Raw genomic sequence first — 23,991 nt, 5'->3', positions numbered from 1 at the left:
CATATGAGTTAGAAACAGACTTCTTGCAAACTTCATAGAAATTGTGTTATTTTAGGATTAAATCGCATCAATGCAGTTCTGCTTGACCTTCCTACTGATAATTCTCCAAAAGTTTCCTAATAATAGCTCTGAAAAGAATTTCTGTTTTCTTGAGTCACCACCAACAGTCTCTTGCACCAGACTTACATTTACAAATTCGTACATCCTTTCTGGTCTTGGTGCTGCACCTTTCTAGATACATGGCCATCCATAAAATCAAAGTAAATGGTTGATTGCTTAAATGTTGCACTTCTGAGCAAGCCTTATGTGTCTTGTCAACTTCTGCACACTAGGAGAAGCTCCTGTTTTCTCACCATGCACCTGTACATATTCTAACTTCTGCATGTAGGAGAAAGTACTGAAAGGAAGATTGCAAAGATCCTGTGTATATTCCTAATAAATAATAAAGGAGGGCTAGAGGACTGTGTTCTCTGATCTCCCTTTGAAGCAGAAATTACAATCTCTATCTGTCCTATCTGCCATAGCTCCCTGGTCTGTTCTCACTTTCTCTGTTCTACAACTGCCAGAAGCACTTTCTTATTTGCCCCTAGAATCTGCTACTAATTACCAGTTTTTGTGTCATTTTCTCTCTCTTTTGCTTTTTATATCTGCTTTGCAAAGTTAGGATGTGCTGAGGTACAGGCTAAAAAACCAGCCAATTAAATTAAAATTCTGCTCCTCTGACCTGAATTGAGGTGTACCTTAACATTATTCAGTGTACAAGTATTTGTTTCAGGGAGGTTTTACTGGGGCCTCTGTGCTGAGTTCCTCAGCTGCCAGCAGACGGAAGAGGTTTCAGAGAAATCTGTCAAAACTGGTCTGAATGACAGGCAACTGTTTACTCCTTTACACACAGGAAAAGAGTTTAAAAAAAAAGGGGGGGGGGGAAAGGGGGGGTTTCATGCTCTTGAACCTACAGTAAGAATTCATCCACCTACAAGTGACAAGACACCATCACTTTCTCTTTCTGACTTACACCTGAAAGAGTAAATTACATCATGATCTTGAAGCATATATGAACAATTTTGTTGTAGAAAGAAAGTAGACATGTAAGGTACCTTTTGTAGCATGAGATATTGCTACATGTTCAGAAGCATCAAATTTAGCAGTATATGTCTTTTTCTTTTCCCCTGTATGTAACTCAGTTAATGCACAATGCCATTAGTGTTCCTGGATCCCACAATTTTCAAGATTAAGTGAACCAAGAGCCTGCATAGCAAAGTCAATGGAGTGATACTAACAAAAGCATAAACAAGTAGAATCCATCTCCCCGTTCTGCTTTTCTTGCTGAAGCAAAATCTGTCTGGATATTATGCTATAGCTAAGCAATGATCGGCAGAATGCTTTGCCTTTATTAAGTCTGGGAGTTTCTTAACCCACTATTTTCTTTTGAAAACTTGACAGGAAGAAAGTTTCACACATAACAGGCTGGATTGTTACCAATTCTGAGTGGTGCTGAATGTTGCTCACAAACAGTGAGCCAGATTCTCCTAAATTCCAAGAATAGAGGGAAAAAAAATCTGATTTCTTGTATCTATTTTAGGACTCTCCATTTTTTCCTCAATACCTTCCCACTTATTTCTACCCAGAACTACATGTTAGTTATCAGAGAATAAGGCTGCCATATAAAAATTGAGCCCTCACCTCCCTGGCTGTTTCCCTTCCCTTAAGATTGTAGTTGAGCTGCTCTAAAACAGCTAAGGATGTATCTCCTACTAACCATGAGCTAAATTTTAGATTTGGATTTTATTTTCCTAGTAGTTTTTATATGTTCCAACTACCTACTCTTGCAAAACCTGTAATGACTTCAGATGGTACCCCAGCCCAAGGCTGGTGTCTTCGATTCTACCACCTCTGAAGAGCAGGAAGTAAGGTATGCAGGCAGCTTGGAAAGGATGTATTCTGAAGCTGCTCCTTGGACATTCAGAGCACTGGAGCATGAAGGCCACTACTGGGAGTTGTACTGCCAGCCACTGTCACTTAAAAAGCAGTTTTCCCAGGTAGGTATAGATAAACTTTCTTCCTGCGATCGGGAGGCAGTAGGAAATCATCTGCTTTCTTTTCTACCTGCTGTGCTACCTGCAGCCTGCATGCAGCTTTATTTGTTACTATGAATATGCTACAAAATAATTTAGATTTGTGAGCTTCAAAAGCACTGGAAGAGTGCCTTCCACGTTGTGGTTACATCCTAGGACTGAACAGAACTGTGCTGGCAACAAGGACTGCTTGATATTATGAATTCTTGGCAGCGGGACAAAGTAAAGCCTCTGCTGGATCACGCTGAAACTGATCAGCGTGGCCTAATTATGTCACTAGGTATGGGACTCAGGGGTTATTCCTGCCTGGGAGCTGCTCTTGGAGATCACTGCCTAACCTTAATGAGCAGCGTTTGTCAATCTTGGCCATTTGGAGATTTTTGGTTATGTCTCGCAGGCCATCTGTGCTTTGCTCTTGTAGTCAACCATAAACCAGCACTGGTGTCTGCCCTGTTTCATTTAATCAGAGGGGTAACACTTGGCTAGTCAGGACAACTGTGAGGTAGTGCAGTGCCATGCTCCCAGAATAGAGAAGCTGAATTCCAGGACTGCATGTGAAACACTTAGAAAACTGAATATGGGAAGCTGAAAAGAAAAAACGAGAATTGCTAACCTCAGTAGGACACTGATTGGTTATATAGATATCATTACTTACTGACATAGTAAGGACTTCTTACACCATACTGTGTAGGACTATGTCTGAAAAAGATCAACCTGACCACCGACTTTGAAATGTTTTCCTCCATTCTCTTCTGGGCTAAAAGTGCCACAGAAAATAACAAATTACACATCACACTGTGTCTCGCTGAGAGTATCTCTGAAAAGTACTTGTGCGCTTAGACAAAGACCAGTCTCAAAGGCAAATATATCTTAAGCTGTAACAATGACTCTACCATGAAGCCAGAGTGATATTAATAGTGCTCAGTCCTGCCCAGAAAGATTTGTTCTTAAAGGCCAATTTAAACAAAGTGCTTATTTCTTTCTGTCCCAGTTCCCTTCTTCAAAATGCTCCTGTTACTTTGTTCTCATTGTTACTTTTTTTTTTTTTTTTTTTTGCCTGTGAACACTGTCAGATAAGCATGGCATAAAATAAGCACCGTTTTTTAAGTAGAAGGAGGGGGAAGGGATATTCATAAGCAGAAGTTGCCAAGTTTTATCAGTGAGCAGACCAATAGACCTGTTCTGGAGTATACTCAGGGCTTTCATTCACTTCCCCTCCAGTCCGAGGGATACTATAATCTGCTATCTGGAGAATAAAATGATTCCAATGGCTCCTTCTAAAGAGAGCAACTTAATGTTCAAAATGCAATTACAAGAAATGGTGACTTTTACACCCCAAAGCTGACTATCTGAAAATAAAATAAGTGTGTTAAAGATACAATGTAAACAATCTTTTTAGGCTAGCTGTGTATATTAATAATGAGGAAATAATATTATGCTCACACGCTATAGCACTTTGATCACCAAGGACACTATACACTTAATAATCTGTCTGCTTCCTAAATATCAATAAGAAAAGTTGTTACTAGCCTGAAATTAGAGGAAAACAAAGCCAGAAATTTTAACCATCTCATATTAAATATTTTTTATGTAATATCAATATATTTCAGACTATTCAGAAGAGTAGCTACTAGCATTGTATTTTGAGGAAATTAACGATTAAAATTAAAATAAAATAAAAAAAAAAAAAGCCTTGCGGCCAGAAGAGGAATGAATAGCTCATCACTCATCTGGATCAGATACATCAGAACCCCAACTGGTTTAACTGGAAACGCGAAGCTAATTTCCCAGTTAAAACAGAGGTGGGTGCCTCCAGGGATTCGGGAGGCGCTCCGGTCGTCCCGCTGAGGGACGGCGCTGCCTTGTGGCGAAGCGGCGGCGCCTCGCCCACCGCGTTGTGGCCGCCGCCGGCCGCCGTCGTGGCGCCGCTGCGCGCGCGGGGCAGCGGGGGCGGGGCGCGATGGCGGAGACCGGGAGAGGAGCGGGTGAGTGGCGGGGCCGGAGCCGGACGGGGCCCTCTACCCTTTCCCTCTCCTCCTTCTCCCTCTCCCTTTCCTTTCCTAGGCGCCCGCCCCTTGCCCCTGGGTTGCCCCTTGCCCAGCCTTTCCCTGGGAGCTTGGGGTGGGCCCGTCTGGGTGGCTGTATTTGTATGTATATGTATACGCACACACATATACATGTACACATACATATATATAATAGTTGGTCTCGCTGTGTATTAATGCCACTGCTTTCTTCTGCCCCGGGATTTCATTCCCGAGCTTTACCGGAGACACCTATGGGTAAATAGAGGGAAAAGAGCGGTCGCCTTCCACATGCATGAAACTGTTCTCTGTGGAAAGCCCTCCCGTGGTATGTGCAAGGAGGTTGAGCAGGGGTGACTGAAATAAGCTGGTGCAAGGGGAGTTCCGTTTGTGTCAAGGCGTTAAAACCGTTTTTATTATTTTTTTTTTTGTGTTTTTTTTTTTTTCCCTATTTATTTACTAGCATTCATATTGTTAAAGAGAAATTAAAAGTTCTGTAGGTGCAACTTGGTACTATGAGAAGAATACACTAACTTCTGGTTTTGTTTTTGCCTCTGATTTCAGTCAATCTGTCAGAATAGCTGCCAGAATCTGTAGTTATTTATTTGCTTCTTTCATGTGTATTTAACTAGTGCAGACATCGAGTTATCTGTTTTAAAATAACTTCACGGTGTTTGTAATTGAAAAAAAAAAAGTTGTGGGTGGCTTTACCTAAAATTTACTGTTAATCTCTTTCCCTTCTTTCATTCAAAAGTTTAAACTCCTGATTGAAGATGGAAATCTGGAGGAGGTCTGAGATAATGTAAATATGTCTGACTTTGACAAAAATGGCTGTATAAGAGAAGGACAAAAAGAACAGTGCCTCTGCTCAGGGGATAGGGAAAGCATGGCTCCTTGTTCCACCTTGTCAGCCAGTCAGTGCGTGTACCCAGTCAGATGAGGTCACACTGAGCAAGAAACATATTTCTGCAAAGGGAGGACGAATGCTTCTTGGACGATGACGTGAACTCATGGTTTTCTGTCTTCTAGTTTTGCTCCTTCATGCCATGTCTTTTTTCCTTTTTTTTTTTTTGTTTCCCCCCCCCAGGATTCCTATCCAAGAGGATTTAGACCTCGCTTAAAAAGGTAGGAATTTTAATTCGGCTGTATTCTTTCTTTCATGGGCCGCTGGAATAAGCTAAGCTTATTTGCTTTGCTAGCTGCTCCATTATATTGGATATTTTTCTGGAAGAGAGAAAAGAACAACAAATCAAAACTTTTTTTTCCCTCCCATGTACTCAGTTGATAACATTACCTATTTGTACATCCTGTCACTGGTATGAAGTAGTGTAAGAGATGTCACCTTCCCCTCATACCCTTTATTGCTGGACTTTTCACGGCAGTTTATTTTTGTTCATCCTTTGCTGCATTATTTTATAGATCCTGGGATTTCTATCAAGATGAATGTTTAAATTGCTGTGGCACATACATCCTCTTTGTGACATCATTCTACTCCTTTTTAAGTTAAACACAGATGTTTTGGTTCAGGTTACATGAAGTTTTATTTTGAAGTATATTTTGAAAGATTGACTGAAGGACACATGCTGGGAAAATGCACAGGTGTTTAACTTCTTATGTTCTGCAGTAATTCATTTGCAACATCTGGAAGTATCTTTATGCCAGTAGTGAATCTTCTGTTCCTGAAATCTGGTTTTAAAGAAATTAAAGCCTTGGTTGTTTTGTTCTTCTCTGTGAGACAGGAAAGTGTTGTATTTTCCCTGTAAACTCTGTGAAATGCCCTTGCGTGATTTCCTTTGTAAAATGTTGAGATACATAAAACCCCAGGTTTCCAATGGTACATCAGACTATATTCTAATTAAGAGTTAGTTACACACAGCACAGTGTGAAATGTGTATTTAATGCAATAACTTTTTATAGGCTCTTTTAGCAAATAACTTTTTTTTTCAATTCCTGAAAACTAATCTGAATCTTGACATCTGCTGGGAGGATATATATGCATATTTATTTACTTCCTTGTGGAAAATATAATTAGATTCTAGTGATCTTTTAGTATATTATACTAGCCATATTATAAACTGTTTATTTTATATTAGTTAGGTTTAACGTCTCGTACCTGAAGATAGAAATATTTTGCTGTCCTAATGAATGAGGTAGTTCAGATGAAAGGCCTGTGGGATCAGGAATTCTAGAAACAGTTTGGTTTGTTTTCAAAAAGACTGTGAAGACATATTGTCTTGAAGAAATACCATGCACCTGTTTTCAGCATAGAAATAAAAGAGCCACAACAGCCTCTGAAGCAGGAGCTTAAATTCTGTATCTTTCATTCTTCTGTGATGTGAGCGGAAGCACATCCATCACATAACATGAAGTCATTATTTTATTATGATGCAGACATGATTAAAAGTACTTGTGTCTTGGATATGTTGTGTCAGAGGAGCTGAAGGGTTTTTGAACTAGAAGATGACAAGGTACAGATTATTTTAAAAAGGCTCTAAAAGTCTGTATGGCTTGTGGCTTTGTCTTTGCCTGTGCTTGATGCCCCTAAAAGTCTGTATGGCATTTGTGACTCTCCCTGCCTGTGTTTGAGGTATCAGGGGAAGAGGGCATCAGAAAGTACCTCTCCATAGATATCGGTTTTTATGTGCTCAGTCCCTCATGTGTATGATATATTGCATGTATATGAGAAATATATCTGACTTTTATTTGTGAGAACATATACAGTAGATCCTGGGCCTTGGATTTGTATTCCAATGCTTGCTAATGCCTGCCTTCTCTAACACTTCTTGAAGATGCCTGCTGCCTGTGATTCAGTACTTGAGGATATTGAAGACATTGTGTCAGCAGAAGATGTGAAACCACACGACCGACAGTTTGTGAGAAGGAATGTTTTTCCAAAAGTGCGGAAACGCAATTCACAAAAAAAGGTTCAGACAGAAGATGATCCCCCAAGTGACAGGTAAAGTCTTACATCGACCCGATCTTGTTACTTTTCTTGCAGCTTGTATACACTGTCAGCTTCTAAAAATAAGGTGGAAGTTCTCATTATCTCATAAATCTGAACACAGGATAAAAATGAGTAAAATAGTCTTCATAAAATGTAGGGAGAATAAGTAATAAGTCCTAAGCAAATTTATTTTCCTGGGTAAATTTTCTGTAGAAATCAGTAATCACTGAGATGTTGACGAATGGAATAATCAGACTGGAAAAATGGTTTCTGTTACGCTTTTATATGTAAAAAAATTTCTGAAAAACTGTCTGCTTCATCTTAATTACATAAATAGAATCTGAGCTCTTCAAATAGCAGTCCTGGAGTAGCCTTTTGGCATCTCTAATGAGAAATAAGAACAAAATCCTGGGAACTGCAATAGGGTTGAGGTTGGAAGGTCGTCTTGTCCAAACCCCCTGCCCAGGCAGGGCCACCAAGAGCCAGTTGGTCAGGACTGCTTTTTGGACTAGATAGTTTCTGAATATCTCCAGGGATGGAGATTCTGCAACCTCCCTGCTTAACTTGTGGCAGTTGCTGGTCATTTTTAAAGCAAGAAAGGCGTTTCCAGGTGTTCAGAGGGAACTGCCTGTGTTTCAGTTTGTGCCTGTTGCCTCTGGTCCTGTCATTGTGCACCACTGAAAAGAATCTGGCTCTGTCTTCTTTGCACTCTTCCTTTGGGTATTTATATACTTTGATGAGATCTCTCTGGGCCTTCTCCAGGCAGAATAGTCCCAGCACTCTCAGCCTTGCCTCATATGAGACATGTTCCAGTTCCTTAATGATCTTTATGGCCCTTTGTTGGACTATCTCCCGTACATCCATATTTCTCTTGTGGATGCATCCCGTCAGTGCCCAGGGACTTATGCATGCCCAGTTTGCTGAAGTATTCCTGACCCGGTCCACTTTAACAAAGGTTACATATTCCTTGCTTGTCTTTCATCCTGTTTTCTGGAACCTGGGATTTCCAGAGGCTGTACTTTTTGTGTGTACATCCTGCAAGTGAAACGGTGAAACTTCAAACTTTTGAACTTGCTGTTTTATTTCAGTGGAAATAGTATGCAATAACCATGGAATGTATCTTTGCATTTTTCCTACTTGTGATTCCCATAAGAATGGAATCAGCTTTCTGCTGCAGTGGAATTGATTAGAGTATAGGTCAGCTCATTTATTGATTCCAATTTCTACTGCATTTCTGAGATCTGGATTTTTTTTCCTCTTTCTTCCTCCATTAGTTTTAAGTTGGTGTATAGAATCTCCCTGTATGATAAAGATGAAAATAAAATAGGTACGGGAATTTAATTTCCTGTGGGGAAATTAAATTTTGTTTTTTCATTAGTGTTCAAAAGGGATTTTGTAAGCATAACAATGCATCTTTATCTGAATGCCCCTAAAAGTGCATTGGCTCCAGTCTGCCAGGAGTGTATGTACAGCTGAACTGGTGCTCTGTAGATACTTCACACTAGCACGTCATCCACCAAAGTATGCAGGTACTATGAATCTAACAAGCTGTGTTTTAGTGTTTTTGACCCAAGAAAGCACGTTGAGCATGTGTTGTTTAGACAGTAGGAAGTCTAGATACACTGTGTTTACACTTAATGATCATTAATGTTCCATCAACAAATTTCTATTTCTAGCTAAGGGAAGCATCTTTTAAAAAAAGAAGCGTGGAGGGGAAGGAAAAAAAAAGATGTATGCAGGGCGAAGCACTGTGTACCAGGATGTGTGGTGTTCTTGTACTGACATCTTTAGCTCATTGGCAGTTATCCCAGGAATTTCAATGAGAGCTTCTTGCAGAAGTTTTTGTTGATTCTTTGGGCACTGTGTGTGCTATCTCCAGGCTGCATGTCTGTCATGCTCCTTCTGTAACCCAGAAAGATTGGGATATGTGCTTTCAGATATTCGTGTGGCTGGTGGCCACTAAGTTAAGAATTTATAAAGCTGGCTTGTATGGAGGGAGCTACAACCAGTGGGTACCATAATATAAAAGGTTGCAGTTTAACTCTTCACAGTTTGTTTGCTGGTGGTCTAATTTCAGTGCAATTACTTGAAGGTTACTTGTTACAAGATAGGATAATTTTCAGAAAGTTGAGGGGTGTTGGAGTTTTGTTGGGTTATTTTCTTGGTTTTTTGTTTGCTATTTGCTTATTTGTGTGGTTTTGTTGGGGTTTTTGTTTTTGCTTTAACATAACTACAGTGTACCGAATCTCTTCTTGTCCTACAGCTCTTGTACCTTCTCCATTCTAAAACTCTTCAAACTGTCTTCCAGCTGTTTGTGGATTGACTCCACCACAAGGGAGAGGATTGGAAGAGTGAAAGTGAGAAAACTTGTGGGTTGAGATGAAGGCAGTTAAAGTGAAGGAAAGAGTAGGGAAAAACCCCAAGTGATGCAAAAGCGATTATTTGCCACCTCCCACAAGCAGACTGGTGCCCAGCCAGTGTCAGAACAATGGCTATTTTTGAAAGATCAAACCCACAATTTTTATTGCTGAGCATGATGTCGTCTGAAATGAATTATCCTTTTGGTCAGCTATTCTGTTCATGTTCCTCCCGACCTGTTGTCCGTCTCCAACCCACTTGTGGTGAGATGGAGCACAGTGGGAAACAAGCAAGGATAGTTCAACAACAGCTAAAACATAGGGGTGTTATCAACACTGCTTTGGTCACAGATACCAAACACAGCACTATACAGGTTGCTCTGAAGAAAGCTGACTCTATCCCAGCAAGACCTAATACCTGTTACACTAAAATCACATAATAATAGTGGTTTTCCTCAGCTGTTTTGGAGTTGTTACTGTTTGTGTTGCATATTTTATGTTTGAAGAATTACAGTTCATTGAGTCTGTTCAGTGGGCTTAAAGGGGAAACTTGTTCATCTTTTAACTTGCCTTTTTCATTCATTTTTCCTGAACAGCATTATTCCTGGTGTTCAGAAAATCTGGATTCGTACATGGGGATGTTCTCACAATAACTCAGATGGTGAATATATGGCTGGACAGCTGGCTGCATATGGATACAAAATTACAGGTAATGATATGACTTGAGTAACTCAGTTTTTCTGGGGTGAATGTTCAGAGCTGTCAAACTGACATCAAATGTTCTTAGTCTTAATAACAGTTTTGAAAAATCCCCTTCCGATCCCTTTCTGATTTGAAGGTGCAGAGGTAAAGTGTTTTCCTGGCATTAAACAGAACGATTACAAGATGAGTGCTTTCAGAATGGTTAGATTATCTTGACAGGGCAGACATCTAATAGGTGTCATGCAGTGCCTTTTTTTGGGCATTTTGCTTGCTAACTGAATTGAAAAGTTTTCATAAGAGTGGAAGGGAAAGATATTAATTCTTGCTTTTCTGACTGCAAGCGGTGGAACTCAAGGGGGAGAGAGAGAAAGGTGGTGTGTTGTCACTTGGTGAAGTGTGTGTTTGGTGCTGGAGCAGAGATGAACTACTCCAGATGAATGATCTTTTGTTTCAGGAGAGATGATCACTAGGATGGAGGTGGGATGATGCAGGTTCCAAAGAGCTGAAAATGCTATTTTTCCTTTCCTCCAAGTACTTAAAAACGCTCTTCATCATTTTGTTCCTCCTTCCCAGTCCTAAAAAAAAAACCCCAAATTTGTGGTTGTGCTGACTACATTTCATCTCCTTAATGCAAATGTGTTGACATAAGAGTTGAAGAGTTAGATTAATGTCGTATTTCAATAGCTAAGTATTTATCTGAATTTTTTGGTCTAGCTTATGACTAGTTAAAATAGAAATAAATTTTAGTCATTAATGCAAGTTCAGGTCTGTCTTGCATTTAAACTTGCATCTGGCTTGTACTGAAAGACTGCAGGGTTGTCTGTCCTGACATTTTTCTAAAAGTATTTTACTCCTGATTTCAGAAAATGATTTTTTCTTTTCTTGAATATCTCATGATACCGTTAAGCAGTTGCATCTCATTTTCCTTTATTGTGGTTGATCTTTCTGCATTTGTATAAGTAAAAATTAGATACTGAATTATTCAACTGCTTGAACCATTTTATGGAACCCAGGTGATTCTTAAATTATTGGTGCAACTCTGGAGTAGGTGTGCTCTTTCCACAGACAAATGGAGTGCTGGTCCAAAAAGTCTTATTTGTGACAGCTGTTTGTGTAAGATTACAAATGAGTTCTCACTTTGCTTTGTTATGGCTTTTTTAAACTTAACTTCTCTTTACCTGAATTTTTTTAATGCATATTGTTCCAGAAGCTAATTCTGGCTTGTCAGGATTTCGATGGCTTTCCTGTGCTTGTGGAATTTTATTGGGAGAAATGTAGGAAAGATGGAGTGCAGTGAAGAAATGAACTATGTTAAATTTCTGATACCTTATCTTTTTAGAAAATTAAGTGTTCATAACTTTCGAGTAGAAGTCTACATCTAGAATCTGAAACTGAGAACTAAAAATTGAATAAAAGCTGCAATTGCAGGGACAGGAATACATACAGAGTAATTTTGGTAGTTGTATATGAAATCAACTTCTCGTTTCGGGTCATTATTAAATCGAAGTTTTGATTTAGTTAATTTCTGTGTATGTGTATATATATATTAAACAAATCCCAATGCTAGGAGATAGGCAGAAATTACGCAGTGTGGTTTCTTCTTTTTGAAATGAGGTAACTTCTTTTTAAGCTGATATTATTTAAGGTCCTCTGGAAATTTCCTTTTTGTTCAATGGAACAAAAATATTTGCTACAAATTCTGGCTAAAGTAAATTTTTACAAACCCATCTATTGAGCTTTCTCTTTAGTAGGTGGTTAATGAAGCTGGAACTGAATGCAAGTGTAGCAACTGTGTCAGAATCTGAAGTGGAAACTAGTGCTGTGGTTCACAGGGACCTTAATAGACGAGAAAAAGGGGTAATGGAAGCCATATGACATTTACCAAAGGCAAATGCAAAATCCTAGGATTGGCATAACTTCAGCTAGTGTTAAGGGTGAGTGTGGGCAGACTGAGTAGAAAGCAACTTTGCAGAAGAAGATTTTGGGATTGAGGTAGACAAGAAATGAGCATGAGTCAGCAGTGAAGTCTTGTAGCAAAGAAGGCAAACTGCATCCTGGGCTGTGTTAGCAAGAGTGCAGCCAGCAGGTCTGGGAAAATGATCCTTCTTCTTTGTGTAGTACTTGTGAGATGGTGTTTGGAATGCTGTGTCCAGTAATCCAGCTTTGGTCCTTTTTTGGACTCCACAGGAAAAGACAGAGGTTGGTGTAATGGAGTGAGTCCAGTGGAGAGCCAAGATGGTTTTGGAGCACACAATGTATGAGAAGAGATTGGGAAGACTGGGTTTCTTCAGCTTTAAGAAGAGAAGGCTCATGGAAGATTCTAGTTGCAGACAGCAATGTCCAGTAGGAGAGTACAGAGAAAATGGAGTCAGTTGCTTCTCAAAGGTGTGCAGTCAGACAACAGAGTCTTGCTCTTGACAAAATGGCAGTTCAGATGTTTAGCATCCAGTGCATAAGTTATTGCTCATGCTATCCATTTTTGATTTTTACTTAGAGGAAATGCCAATGTAGAAATTTTCCCAATATTTCTCAAATGTCTCTTGTAAATCTCTTCTTAAGAAAGCATGTGTTGTTTTTTTTTTTATAGTAGGTCATCTGGGAAGTTCAGATAGAATGTTAAGTAGGGATTTAATCTCTTTGTCCTATAGAGTGAATTAGTTACTCAGTAATAGTAACTATTGCTTGAAGTAATCCAAATTTCAAACATTTCTTGAAATTAAGCTTAATATTGTTTACAGTATGGAGGACAGGAAAAAAAAAAGAAAATGTTTTGCAAGAACTATTTTCTAAATCAATGCCTGTCTCTGTTGCTAGAATCTGTTGTTACAGTGTCTTGGACAACTATTACTTAAATAAAAGTGTTTGGATCAGTCTGTTTCCTACATGTTCCTAAGCTTTTGAGTCAACACTTACGGAAAAGGTGATGGAATAAAGTCCTGGTTTTAGGGAATGAGGTGTGAGCTTTGCTTGCAATTATTGCTCCATTATAAATGAAATGGTCAAGCACTGTTTCTAGTGTCTTCTGTCTAATTGTAAGATTGAAAAAAAAAAAACAGAAGGGAGAAAAGCAGCATCAGACAGTTTCCTGCTGGTAACTAAAAGTTGTAACAGTGCAACCTGCCTTATAAGTTGACTTACCTGAAAGTGAATATTAATATAATGTCCTCCTGGCTTTTCATGTGTTTTAAAAACATTCTTTCTGTACAAGCAGCCTGTGTTGCTTTCAGGAGTGTCTGTATCCAAAGGTGAAGGCTGAGGGCTGTGCTACAGTTCTTCACACCAAAGACTACTTTTGTCTGGGGAGAGAGTGGAGTGTGAATCAACAACATCCAGATACTGCAAAACAGCAATGATGATTAAAAGTCATGGACTGCATCATCTTAAAAATAAGTAAAGGGAAACCAGGAGAGCCAAACCTATTTTTGTATCTGCTCTTACAGGGTGAAGGTAGGCAGCATTCTGAACAAATCTTGCATACCATACTGTGAGAACACAAAGCTCTTTTGTGAGTCTGAGCCACCCAGAAATGTGTGGACCAGCTGCTATCAGTGAAGGGCTGTACCACGGGTACTTGTTCATATTCTGAAAGCACTACAGCTGACGATGGCTTTACTGGTTCTAAAACTGGTTTTGGTTTCTTGGCAGCTTGACTTGCAGTATAGTTTAGATATGCCTGCAAACCTACTGGAATGTTCCCTTTGAGATACGCCCTGGAGGAAGAGACTCTCATGGTACAGACAAGTAATGCCTCCTGTGAAAAACAGGAAGTGGGCAAACTGGGAGCTTTCAAATCTTGTGACTCAGATTTTTGTCTGGAAAGAGAGTTCAGTACGTGTGCCACTTATAGTACTTTCTCTCTGAAAAGTGGAACTGAACATGTGTAGTCAGACATAGAAGACATTGACTTCTGAAGCGAGTAGTTGTATTAGCATATGTTGACATTGGTAGGTTTCTGGTTCTGTGGAATTAATGGGTTTTGGTCCAGCCTTGAATGCATTTTGATGGATCAAGCTGTTATGTGTGCTTGTTGTTTTGTAGTGATTGCTTCTGGCTTGAGGCTGTTCAGGTCCAAAGCATTTCCTCCTTGGTCATTGTAAAACATGCTGGGGGCAGAAAAGGCATTGCTAATGACTTAGTGTTCATTCTTCTGATATTTCTAACTTTTTCTTTTATGAGGAGGAAGCAAAAACTGTTATTAAACATTCAGCAAAGCTAAACCAGTCACAGCTTATCTGCACTACACTTCTGTGGTGTTTTAGAAATAAATGCTAGCACAGAACTTTTTCCTCCTGTAGCATGGGATTCTAGAAGCAAGAAGGGATGGATTTGTTGTGTTGCTAATTCACTTGTCTTGGTTTTGATTTAGCACCTGGAAACTAGGTTATATTATAGACCCTTAGCTTTAGTTGTGCAGTTTTAGACTAGTCTTTGGTCAGGCTTCCTTTTTACTGTCTCAGGAGGTTTTTTTGGTGAGGTTGTTGGATGGAAAGATGCTGTATAGAGGTCACTCCATTATTGTGATTATGGTATTTGCTGGCAGGACTTGTATCAGTGAGATTTGCCAATTGCTATTGAAGCGTAGTGTTTATAATCCAAGTTATGTGTCTTACAGCTCTATAATTCCCTGTGCAGAGAATTTATGTATTTCTCTAAAGCAAATATCAAATAATATTTTGAAACACTGCTAAAGAAATTATCTAGGGTTTTTTGCCCCTTCTGCTTTTTAATTTTCTAAACATTTGTCAGTTTTGTTTACCAGCGGATATAGCTGAGGTATATAGCTTTTCCTACCTACCTTAAGACTGTCCATCTGCTTAAACAGCACATTTGAGTAGAAGAAAGAAGGAAGAAGACAAGGAAGAACAAATGCTTTTGATCTACTTAAGACCTCATGTTGAAAAGAAGACAGATGTAGAAGGAAACAGTCCGCTGTGGAAAAGCAGATGAGGTGCTACAATCTAACATGGACTTTGGTGTTCAACAGCATTGTCTAGTGTTGGTGGAGTTGCATAAACCATGCTTGCTTAGGCTTTGGCCATCCCCATACAGACATAGCAAAGCATGCTGCAGCATAGATTTTATTCATCCAAGTGAAAAATAAAGAAAATTACTAAGACTGTACAGGTATTGATTCATGGGTTGTGAATCACTTCAGAATCCGGTGCTTTGTTGTAAGTGTTGTTATAAAAGTACTTTTCTACTGCACAATGAAATTTTAATGATTTTAGATTTTGATTTATTTTATTGTCTTAAAGTAGAGATCTCTAAAATAGTTTACTGTACTATTAAAATAAGCTTTCTGCAGCTTGCATACTGGTTGATGAAGTATTTTGGCTAAGATTTTTGCTGATGTCTAGTGTATGCTTTTACTTGGTCAGAATCAGCAGTTGGTCTTTAGATTTTTTACTCTCCACCCTGCTGATCACGCTCATGTGTTCCTTCTTAGGTATAATGTAAAACAGTAGTGATTACTGTGTAATTTTTGGGATGAGCCGTCCTCATTGTGAGGTATTTTTAATATTCTTTTTTTAATCTAAAAAGAATCTTTATTACATGCTCATTAAGTGCCTTATCAATCAGAATTCAAGTTTATCCCTTTTGTTTGGATTTGTACTTTTCAAATGGTTGTGAGTGCAGAGCCAATTTAGAAAAAAAGAGTCTTTACAGCCTTTTTTGGGGGACAGGATGTCTGTGGTGTGTGTTTAAATCCACAAAATACAACACCCCACTGCTTTTCTGGTGATGAGAGGTGTTTCTGTTTTCTGTGACAGCGCTACAGTCACGAAACTGTCCTCTGAAGCAGCTGAGCAATGGAGGAAAGTGAACAGAGGCATAAATGCCTGCAGTGTTTTGTACCCCCAGCGAAGAATTCTCCTGTTGTCTATAACTTGTAGAGTCACAATCCTGTATGGTTTTTGCATTGCTTAATAACCTTACCTGCAACAGATTTCTCTTTCAGATTCAAGCTGACTCATCTGGATATAAAAGCTTTTGGATGTTGATACTGAGAGAGGCAGTAAAGTAGCTTGTTTCTGTACCTGTTGTCTTAAGATAATTGCCTTACCAGCGATATGGATTCCTGCTCTCAGAAGATCTGAGTTGCTGCTTGTCACAAGTTTGCTTTGTGCATTGATTCTTGGTATTCAGGCTTGAAAACTCTGCTCGGTTGTGCGCAGTCAATGAATGCGTGGGATGTGGGTGGGGAGGTTTTCATCTGAAACTTTTGTGGTGAAATGGCTTAGGAAGATGAGGAGAGAGGGTGAAATGGGACATAGGGGGGAAGACAGATGATATGGGATATAGCAGATGGAGTTGCACAACTGGAGACGATCAAGGTTTCACAGTTCTTTGGAGGAATACAGGTATTCCCAGTGAAGCCGAAGTGTCCCATAAGCCAGTGAGTGGGATGATGAGTCTGGAAATGGTTGTGGTGCTTTCTTGCAGCGTAGAGTTCGTGCAATACCATGCTATGACTTATCTGTAGCGGTGCATGTTCCCCAGGTCTCGGTAAACTAATGTATAATTGTGGGTTTTGGCAGCTTTGTATTACTGCTTCAGTGTTCCCTGTAAAACTTCCTAACCTGTGTGTGGCTAGACTTCTGTTACTTATCACTGCTGACTTGTAGCACAGTGCAAGATATACAACCTCTTTGCGGAGAGTTTTTCCTACCTCAGCTTCCTCAGCATCAGCTTCTTATTCCTGTTGGGCAACTTTCTGTTAAGTGGGGTATCCAGCTTTGAGAATGTTGTCTTCAGTACCAGACAGAACTCCTAGTTCTCAAACTGGGAAGTGTTTCTCCTGGTCATGGGAGAATTGGATAAGAACTAGTCTGTGTTTTCTCCTCATAATGGCATCCTGTATCACTGCCCTTAGAGCTTGATATGACAAGTGTGTACCGTTTTCTTTATCCTGCTTAAAATCACCTATTTTACAATTCATCTGTGAATGTTTTTTTTCCTTGTGGTATTTTAATTTCTCAATTGCAGGGCTGGCAGCTGAAACTTGGGAGCAGGCTGGAGAGGCCAAATAAATCTTTTGTGTACTGTATCTTCAGAGACACTTGTAGAGAGCCCGCCGGGTAAATTTAAGCATACATAACATGTTTAGGATTAGTTCTAGTGATGGAGTGTTGGCTGCATGCTCTAGTGGTTGTACAGTGGGGTTTAGTTCTGGCAGTGCTGAACTTCATGTAATCCAGAAGAATGACTTTGAAAAGGATTGAACCATTAAGGGTAAATTTCAACTTGTGGTAACATATCCTCCTATCTGGAATGTGCCCCTGTAGTAAATGAAGCATAAATAGCAGTGATGAAGTGAGTTGCAACATAGACATACACATGATGGGGAGCTTTGTGGGGCACTCTATGGAGAGCTTAGTTCCACATGTCTCACGGTTCTTTGGGCTTATGGAAAATTTTTAGAAGATTTATGAAAATTAATGGGAGAACAGACCATTTTTTTATAACCTGAAGAGATTTCTTTGACCATGTACTCTCAGAGGTAGGAACAAGATTATATTTTGATCAGGAACATTTGTAGGGGCATCCGAAAGAGTTGTTGCCCTGCGTGATTGGAGAATAGTGGTGGGGGGTTAATGTTTACTGCAGACTCTTGATAAAATTTGGCTACAGTTTCATTTGCTGGTAGATGTTCCTTGGTTTTGAGAAACTGCGGATGAGGATGGAGTTCTCTGAACTTGGTATGGTTACAGCTTTGCATTAAGATGCTTCTCATTTATTTTGGGAATGCTTTTTGCCCAGTTGCAGTGTGGGTGCCTCCACGTGTGTAGTTGCTGCTTGCTGTATGTTACTCCACAGAGGAAAGGACAGCCCGAGTGAGTTGCTTTCCAGTGTGTTGCTTGTAAGAATTGTCAGTGTAGCACAACTGAACTTGAACTGTGCTGTGTCTCCAAATACAGAACATTAACCTGTATTGTTCTATCTCTGTTAGGCCTGAGGGCATGCTAAGAGAAAAGACTGCCATGTGATTATGGAGTCTGGCTGGAGACAGCAGAAATTCACTAAACAGATAAGTGACACAAATTGGTTTTGGTGCTTTTCCTCATTGATGGAAGCAAATTAAGTCCATTTCTTTCTCTCTCTTTTATTTATTTTTTCCCCTGCCTGCTAGACCTGAGTGTAATTGTTATTTCCTTCTTCATGGCCATTTTGGGTTATGTTCATGTAAGCCTGGTAGGTGCTTTTGTGGCTCCCAGGTGTTAAAACAGGTCCTGTTGCTGAGTGAACAAGTAATAAAGCATGTAGCAATTTCTTATCTCTTCCAGAGTCCCATCTCACCCTTGGAGTGTATCTCAGGTCATCTGTGCTTTTACTTATGCCTTTTTCCTCTCTTTTTTTTTTTTTTTTAAATGATACAGCATCGTGTCTCCCCAGACCTGGTTGGCATGAGCAAGTTCAGATGTTACCCTTCTGGTTTCTTTCTATCAAAATATCTTACAGTAGTCACACACACACAGTCGGTAATGCATGAAATAGTTTAGACGGGTAGCTTTTTCAGCTGAAGAGGGTTTAAATCTCTGGGTGGGCTGGGCAGAGCCCTTGGGCGCGGTGGTGCCGTACCGGGAGGAGCCGAGAGGGGGCAGCAGTGGATAAGGAGTGCCGCGGTGGGCCGCGCTCCCGCTTCCCGTCAGCCGGGAGGGCACTGAGGCTTCCCATTCTTTCTGGGCTGGATGAACGACTGAATTTAGGGGTGCTGGAGCAGTAGTCAAATTTGAAGTGCAGTCATGTGCATTCAACTGAACCGGCTTTAAATTATTTGCTGTCATTCCAATCTTATGTCAATTTAGTTGCTGAGTTTGCTATTGAGCATTAAGAAGGTCTGTGTTTCGTACTTCTATTTTGTCTCAGTTACCACTCTGTAGTTTAAGTTATGTTTTGTGTTAGACTCATCAGTTCCCCTTCCAGAGAGTCTGTGTTGAGGATTGGAGATTCATGAAGTGTAATTGCTAAATTCACCTTTCTTAAGAATTATTCCATTTGGAAGCACCTTTCTGCTTTATTTTTATTGGTCTGGGGACATTGCTTTACTTTTATATAAGACTTTCTCTCTGAAATGTTATTTGAGGGTTTTGCTTATAATGATTGATGTGTTGTTCATTAAGGAATGATTAAAAAATTTGTTTAATTTTAATAATCTTAGTACACTCTTACAGTGTGTATTACATCAAGACACTAAAAATGGTGAGGATGACTGAACGAATACTAGTTGTTGAAATGCATAACAACAGCATAAGTAAAACCATGAGTGTAAAGACAGATGGTGTTCAGTTGGATGTTGGTAATTAATTGTTACAGCTTGTTAAGGCTAGTATTTCAGGTAAATGGTAGTTGTTGTAGTAAGTGCAATGCTATCCTAGGGTTCAAAAACTAGGTTTTTACTTTGTCCAAGCACATTCTGAACAATATGAAGGATCTGATTTAATGTGTTTTTTGAGGGAAAGTGCTACTTGCTGTGAATTAACATCCTAAGTTGAATGTGGTGTCTAGCCTACGTAATGTGTTTGTAAATTTTGTGTGATTAACTTCAGGGTTTGTGCAAATACTTTTTTTTAAAATTTGCTTTGGTTGAGTGTATATAATTTTCTTGAGCTTATCTTCAGGAACTTCGGCGTTGTATAAATTTTTGGGGTTTTTCAGCTAAATCTTTTTTTAATTTAGTTTTGTAAAATCTTTTATTGTGAATAATGTTTGAAATAGTGGAGATAAGCAAGTTGTCAAAGGGCAGTCTGTCCCACGTGTGTGTTGGGAGCAGTAGAGCTGTGTGCACTGGGAAGCACCTGAGTTTGCAGGGAAGGAGCTCTGTATTAGTGGAATGGCATTGTTACTGTAGTCCTAGGCAAAGCTGGAGCAGACTCCCATGGTACTTGTATCGTCCTGGTAGAGATTATGGCATAACCACTGGATATTCAGTCCTGCTCTTCTCTAGCATTGCTGTGCTTGAAAGCCTATTTTGAAATTGAGCAAGTTATGCACAAGCTCTTAACCTTTCACAGAAACTGAGTAATTATTTGGTCACATAAATACTATAGACAGAGATCTCTTTCACCCTGAGAGAAGTGATGAACTGCTCTGCATCTCAAAGGTGCAGAGAAATGGCTTTATTGCATCATAAAATTCTGTTAGAATGTTTTATATTTTCATAACCTATTTTTGCAGTTCATAGGAAACTTCAGCTTCGTCTAGCCAGTTTCTATGATTTTTGTGCTCTTTTCAACCACTTGGGCAAAGTGGGATAGCTGTTGTGGCCCAACAGTGTAGCACTCGTGGAGACCTTAAGCTGACTTAGCTGGTGCAGCCTTTACAACACTTGTGCTTAGCCAGGGTATGATGTGCATGCAGAAATGCACATCCATGAATTTTGTATTCACTTCCGTGAATCCTGTAGCTTTTCTGTGCTACCATTTGGAGTTAGCAGATTAAGTGTTGGGGCTGAGGAACAGGCCCAACAGAAGACATTAGCATTTGTCTTGTGTCTCAAATCCCTGGCTTTGGAATTTGCTTACAGAAAGAAGCTAAGCAGAAACTTTGTCTTGGATAACTATAAATAGGATTTGAGTTAATCGTGCCAAAAGTGAATTGCTGTTGATTGGTACAAGACACTGGTGTATAGAGAAGTGATTTTTTTGGCTTGCAATTTAATAAAAGACAGAACACTTGGCTGCTGATTTTATTAGGCGTTTTGGACCCTTAGTTTTTGTTGGCTGGGCTTTAAGGGTAGAAGTGTGCTTGTTAGTAATTGATTCCCTAAGTGATAGTTGACTTTTGAAATTCTGTTGTTTGTTCATTGGTTGCCACTTTTCTGCTTGTCTTTATCGTGCTTTGAAAAATTTACTTACCACTGGAAATGTTAATTTTCTTTTGTGAATGTAAAGATGTAGACCATCAGATGATGGTAAATTTGAGCATCCAGTATTTATTTAAACAGAACTTTTAGTCTTATAATTGATAGTGATGGAAGGAGAATAACAGCTGAATATGCTTTAGAATTTTACTAACCAGAAAATTTAAAAAAAATAAGTTTAGCTGTGAGACAGTCACCTTTATATATTGCTGATGGTTCCAAATATTCTTTGTAACATTACAGTAGAATAGGAAAAACACGACTTGAATTTTTTGTTAAAGGAGAACAATCTCATTGTTAAAGGGTCTTTTTGTTTGCTTGTCTTGTTTTTAATAGAACCCCAAACTCAAGGAAACCTGAGAGGGAGGAAAAGTTTCTCCACAAACTTTTGCCATGACACTTGTGTCTTTTTGTAAAAAAGTGGCTTGTTGGAAAACTTACATGTTCAGAATTGTCTTTGCGCCTATCCATGATTTTCCAAATACAAACATGGTAGAGCAGGAAAAACAGCATTTTCTGTAGGTAACTGCCAGTTCACTTATGGGTGTAGCTTTTCAATGCTGTCAGTGGTTCCTCGCTTTACTGAGGCAGAACTACATTTAAATGGAGGGGTCTGTGAACTTTGCCTCTGCTCTTCAGTGAGCTGGGGAGAAATTCCCATAGTTTATCAGCACCTCATTGTGATGCTGCTCACCTGCTGCAGGCAGAATAGCAGCCAGGTGCAGGAGTTTAGTTCTGCGGTGTAAACTGATGCAGAGGAGGATTGGGAGAGGAATTTTAAGTAAGATTGTTTTCCCTGACCACCTGCAGGGAGTAGGTTCTGAGTTGGTGTTCATGACTGGTGGAGCCCCCTCTTAGACTGCTGCAGTCTGTCATAGGTCACAGGCCAAAAGCCACCTGTGTGGTGAACTTTTTCCCAGGGCTGGGCCCTTCACTGGCATTAGTTTTAGCTGGTTGTTGTAAACCTCGAGTGATGGAGAATTCATAACCTCTTTTGGATGATTAACTACCTTTCTGGTTGAAAAGTGTGTGACCTATATCCTTTAGCACAGTTCAAGCCTGTGTTTTCTTTCGTGAGTGTGGAGAACATCTGATTCTTTTCTTCTGCATAGCAACCTTTCACATATTTGAATGCTGTTATGCCTTCTCCCTATAGGCATCTTGTGTTTAGGCTAAATAAATGTAATTCCTAAAAGCTTCTCTCATAGGTCATGTTCTCTAGAGCTCTGACCTTTCTTGTTCCACTCCTCTGGACATTATCCAGTTTATTTACATCAATCTTCAAGTGCCCTAGTCTGTTTATCTAGTGTGTACAATTTTGATAAATGGGTAGTAGGTAGATTTTTTTGTTGCCTTATTCAAACTATTGTTTATGAAACTTTCCAATTTAGGTCCCAGGACAGCTGAAATCTGGATCAAAGTCTATTAGAAAATAACTCTATCATACTCAGCTTCAATTAAAAAAAAAAAAAAAAAAAAAGAAATACACTTACATAGAAAAATACTTATGGGAGATAGTTTTTAGAATAAAACTGTTGAAGATGAGGAAGTTAAAGTTGGTGCTAGCTTGTATGCTATCCTGGTCAGAAGAGCTTGCTTCTCTGCTTCCCTTTTTTCATGTGTCTGAACTGAATGCTACTAATTTATAGAGCTTCACAAGTTTGGGGTTTTTTTAAGGATTTGCTTTCATGGCTCGTTTGGGGACACTGATGTTACTCGTAAAGCAGTATTCTAATTGTTTTTTGTAATAGAAACTCTGAATTGCTAAGCCAAAGACTGTCATCACACTTCTGTTATTTGCTTTTATTTTTCTCCCACTGCAGTTTCAAAAATACTCTGGAACCTTTTGTTTTATTTTTTGGCCATTTTAGTCTAAACCTATACTAGATCCTTGGTTTGATTTACTGCAAATTTTTGTAAGTGTCTATGCATATGCATTGAGACACTGAGAAATAAAGAGGACAGAGCATTACCAGGACTGAGTGTGCAAGAGATGGCTTGTCTTTCATTTAGCACTATGGCTTCCTTAAAGATACTGAGATAAAGTATGTGCTTGTGAAACTGGAGCTTTAGACTTGGAATGCTTTGTTTTAGTGTTTTGTGCCATGACTGATTTCTGCAGGTATTTTGTGCAACTTGATCTGGTAAAGAATCCATCTCGATGCCAATCTTTGTGGCCTTAAATTATCCTTCCCCCACCCAGTACGTTAGAAAACCTGAATTTATTGGCATATGTAACTTGAGATGTTTCAATAGCTTTAGTCATGACAAGCAGAGAAATCTTGGCCACTTAAAATTAATGAAGATAGCACTTTGGAGAAACATTAGGTCAAAATTTAATTTTGATGTCAAACTTACAGTAAGAGCTACACAGGACGACATTATAATCAGAGTTCTTTTAATGCTGACATGGCTTTTCCAGATCAATTTTAGAAAGCTTTTTTTGCAGAAGTAGTAAGCTATCAAAGAAAGATGTTTTAAACACCTTCTCCTCTTCTGTTATGAGGCCAGAGTTTAGGTCAGTGGGAAGAGAATTGTAGCCGTTGGCATGAAGTAAAGTTTCTGTAAATGATCTGTAAAGTTTCTGTAAACGATCTGTAAAGTTTTAGCTTTAGGTTTGCTTATGGCAATCGTACGGAGCACTTCACTGGTTTCTTTGAGTTTGTTTAAATGAGAACTTCACAAACTAATGTGTCAAACTCGGTGTCATGGTAACTGCTATACTGTAAGTCACTGCTAGATGGCGCTGTATGACCGCGCTTTCACCACAATTATTACTGAAACATTCTAGGGAACCTTTTAAATTAACATTTAGGTTAAAAATGGCATTTTATTGAATTTTATTTTCAATTTAGTCACTTAATTGATCCCACTACAAATGATCTCTTGGCTCAGGGCCTTACTGTGCATTGTTTGAAAGGACTTAAAAGTTCAGAAGCAGCCCTAGTAAGTGAGGTAAAATTTTCCTTCGTTTCCTGCAGAATTATTAATAATGCAAAACATTGCATACATTAGGCTTGTGTAAATA

The 23,991-nt window shown here is 39.2% G+C and overlaps 1 protein-coding gene across 1 annotated transcript in view; it reads left to right on the top strand.

The window, feature by feature from the left end:
* The first annotated feature begins 4,014 nt into the window (after window positions 1–4,014).
* The window catches only part of CDKAL1 (CDK5 regulatory subunit associated protein 1 like 1), a 415,564-nt gene continuing 395,587 nt past the window's right edge, over window positions 4,015–23,991 (top strand). The window contains exons 1-4 of the mRNA XM_027748305.2: window positions 4,015–4,060; window positions 5,187–5,224; window positions 6,889–7,055; window positions 9,997–10,109. Coding sequence (XP_027604106.1) covers window positions 6,889–7,055; window positions 9,997–10,109 — 280 coding nt within the window. The 5' untranslated portion in view covers window positions 4,015–4,060; window positions 5,187–5,224. The remainder of the gene's footprint in view (window positions 4,061–5,186; window positions 5,225–6,888; window positions 7,056–9,996; window positions 10,110–23,991) is intronic.

The sequence above is a fragment of the Pipra filicauda genome, unplaced genomic scaffold, assembly GCF_003945595.2.
Source record: "Pipra filicauda isolate LSUMZ 115617 unplaced genomic scaffold, ASM394559v2 scaffold49_size4853605_pilon, whole genome shotgun sequence".
Lineage (NCBI taxonomy): Eukaryota > Metazoa > Chordata > Aves > Passeriformes > Pipridae > Pipra > Pipra filicauda.
This window is presented reverse-complemented; position numbering and strand designations above follow the sequence as displayed.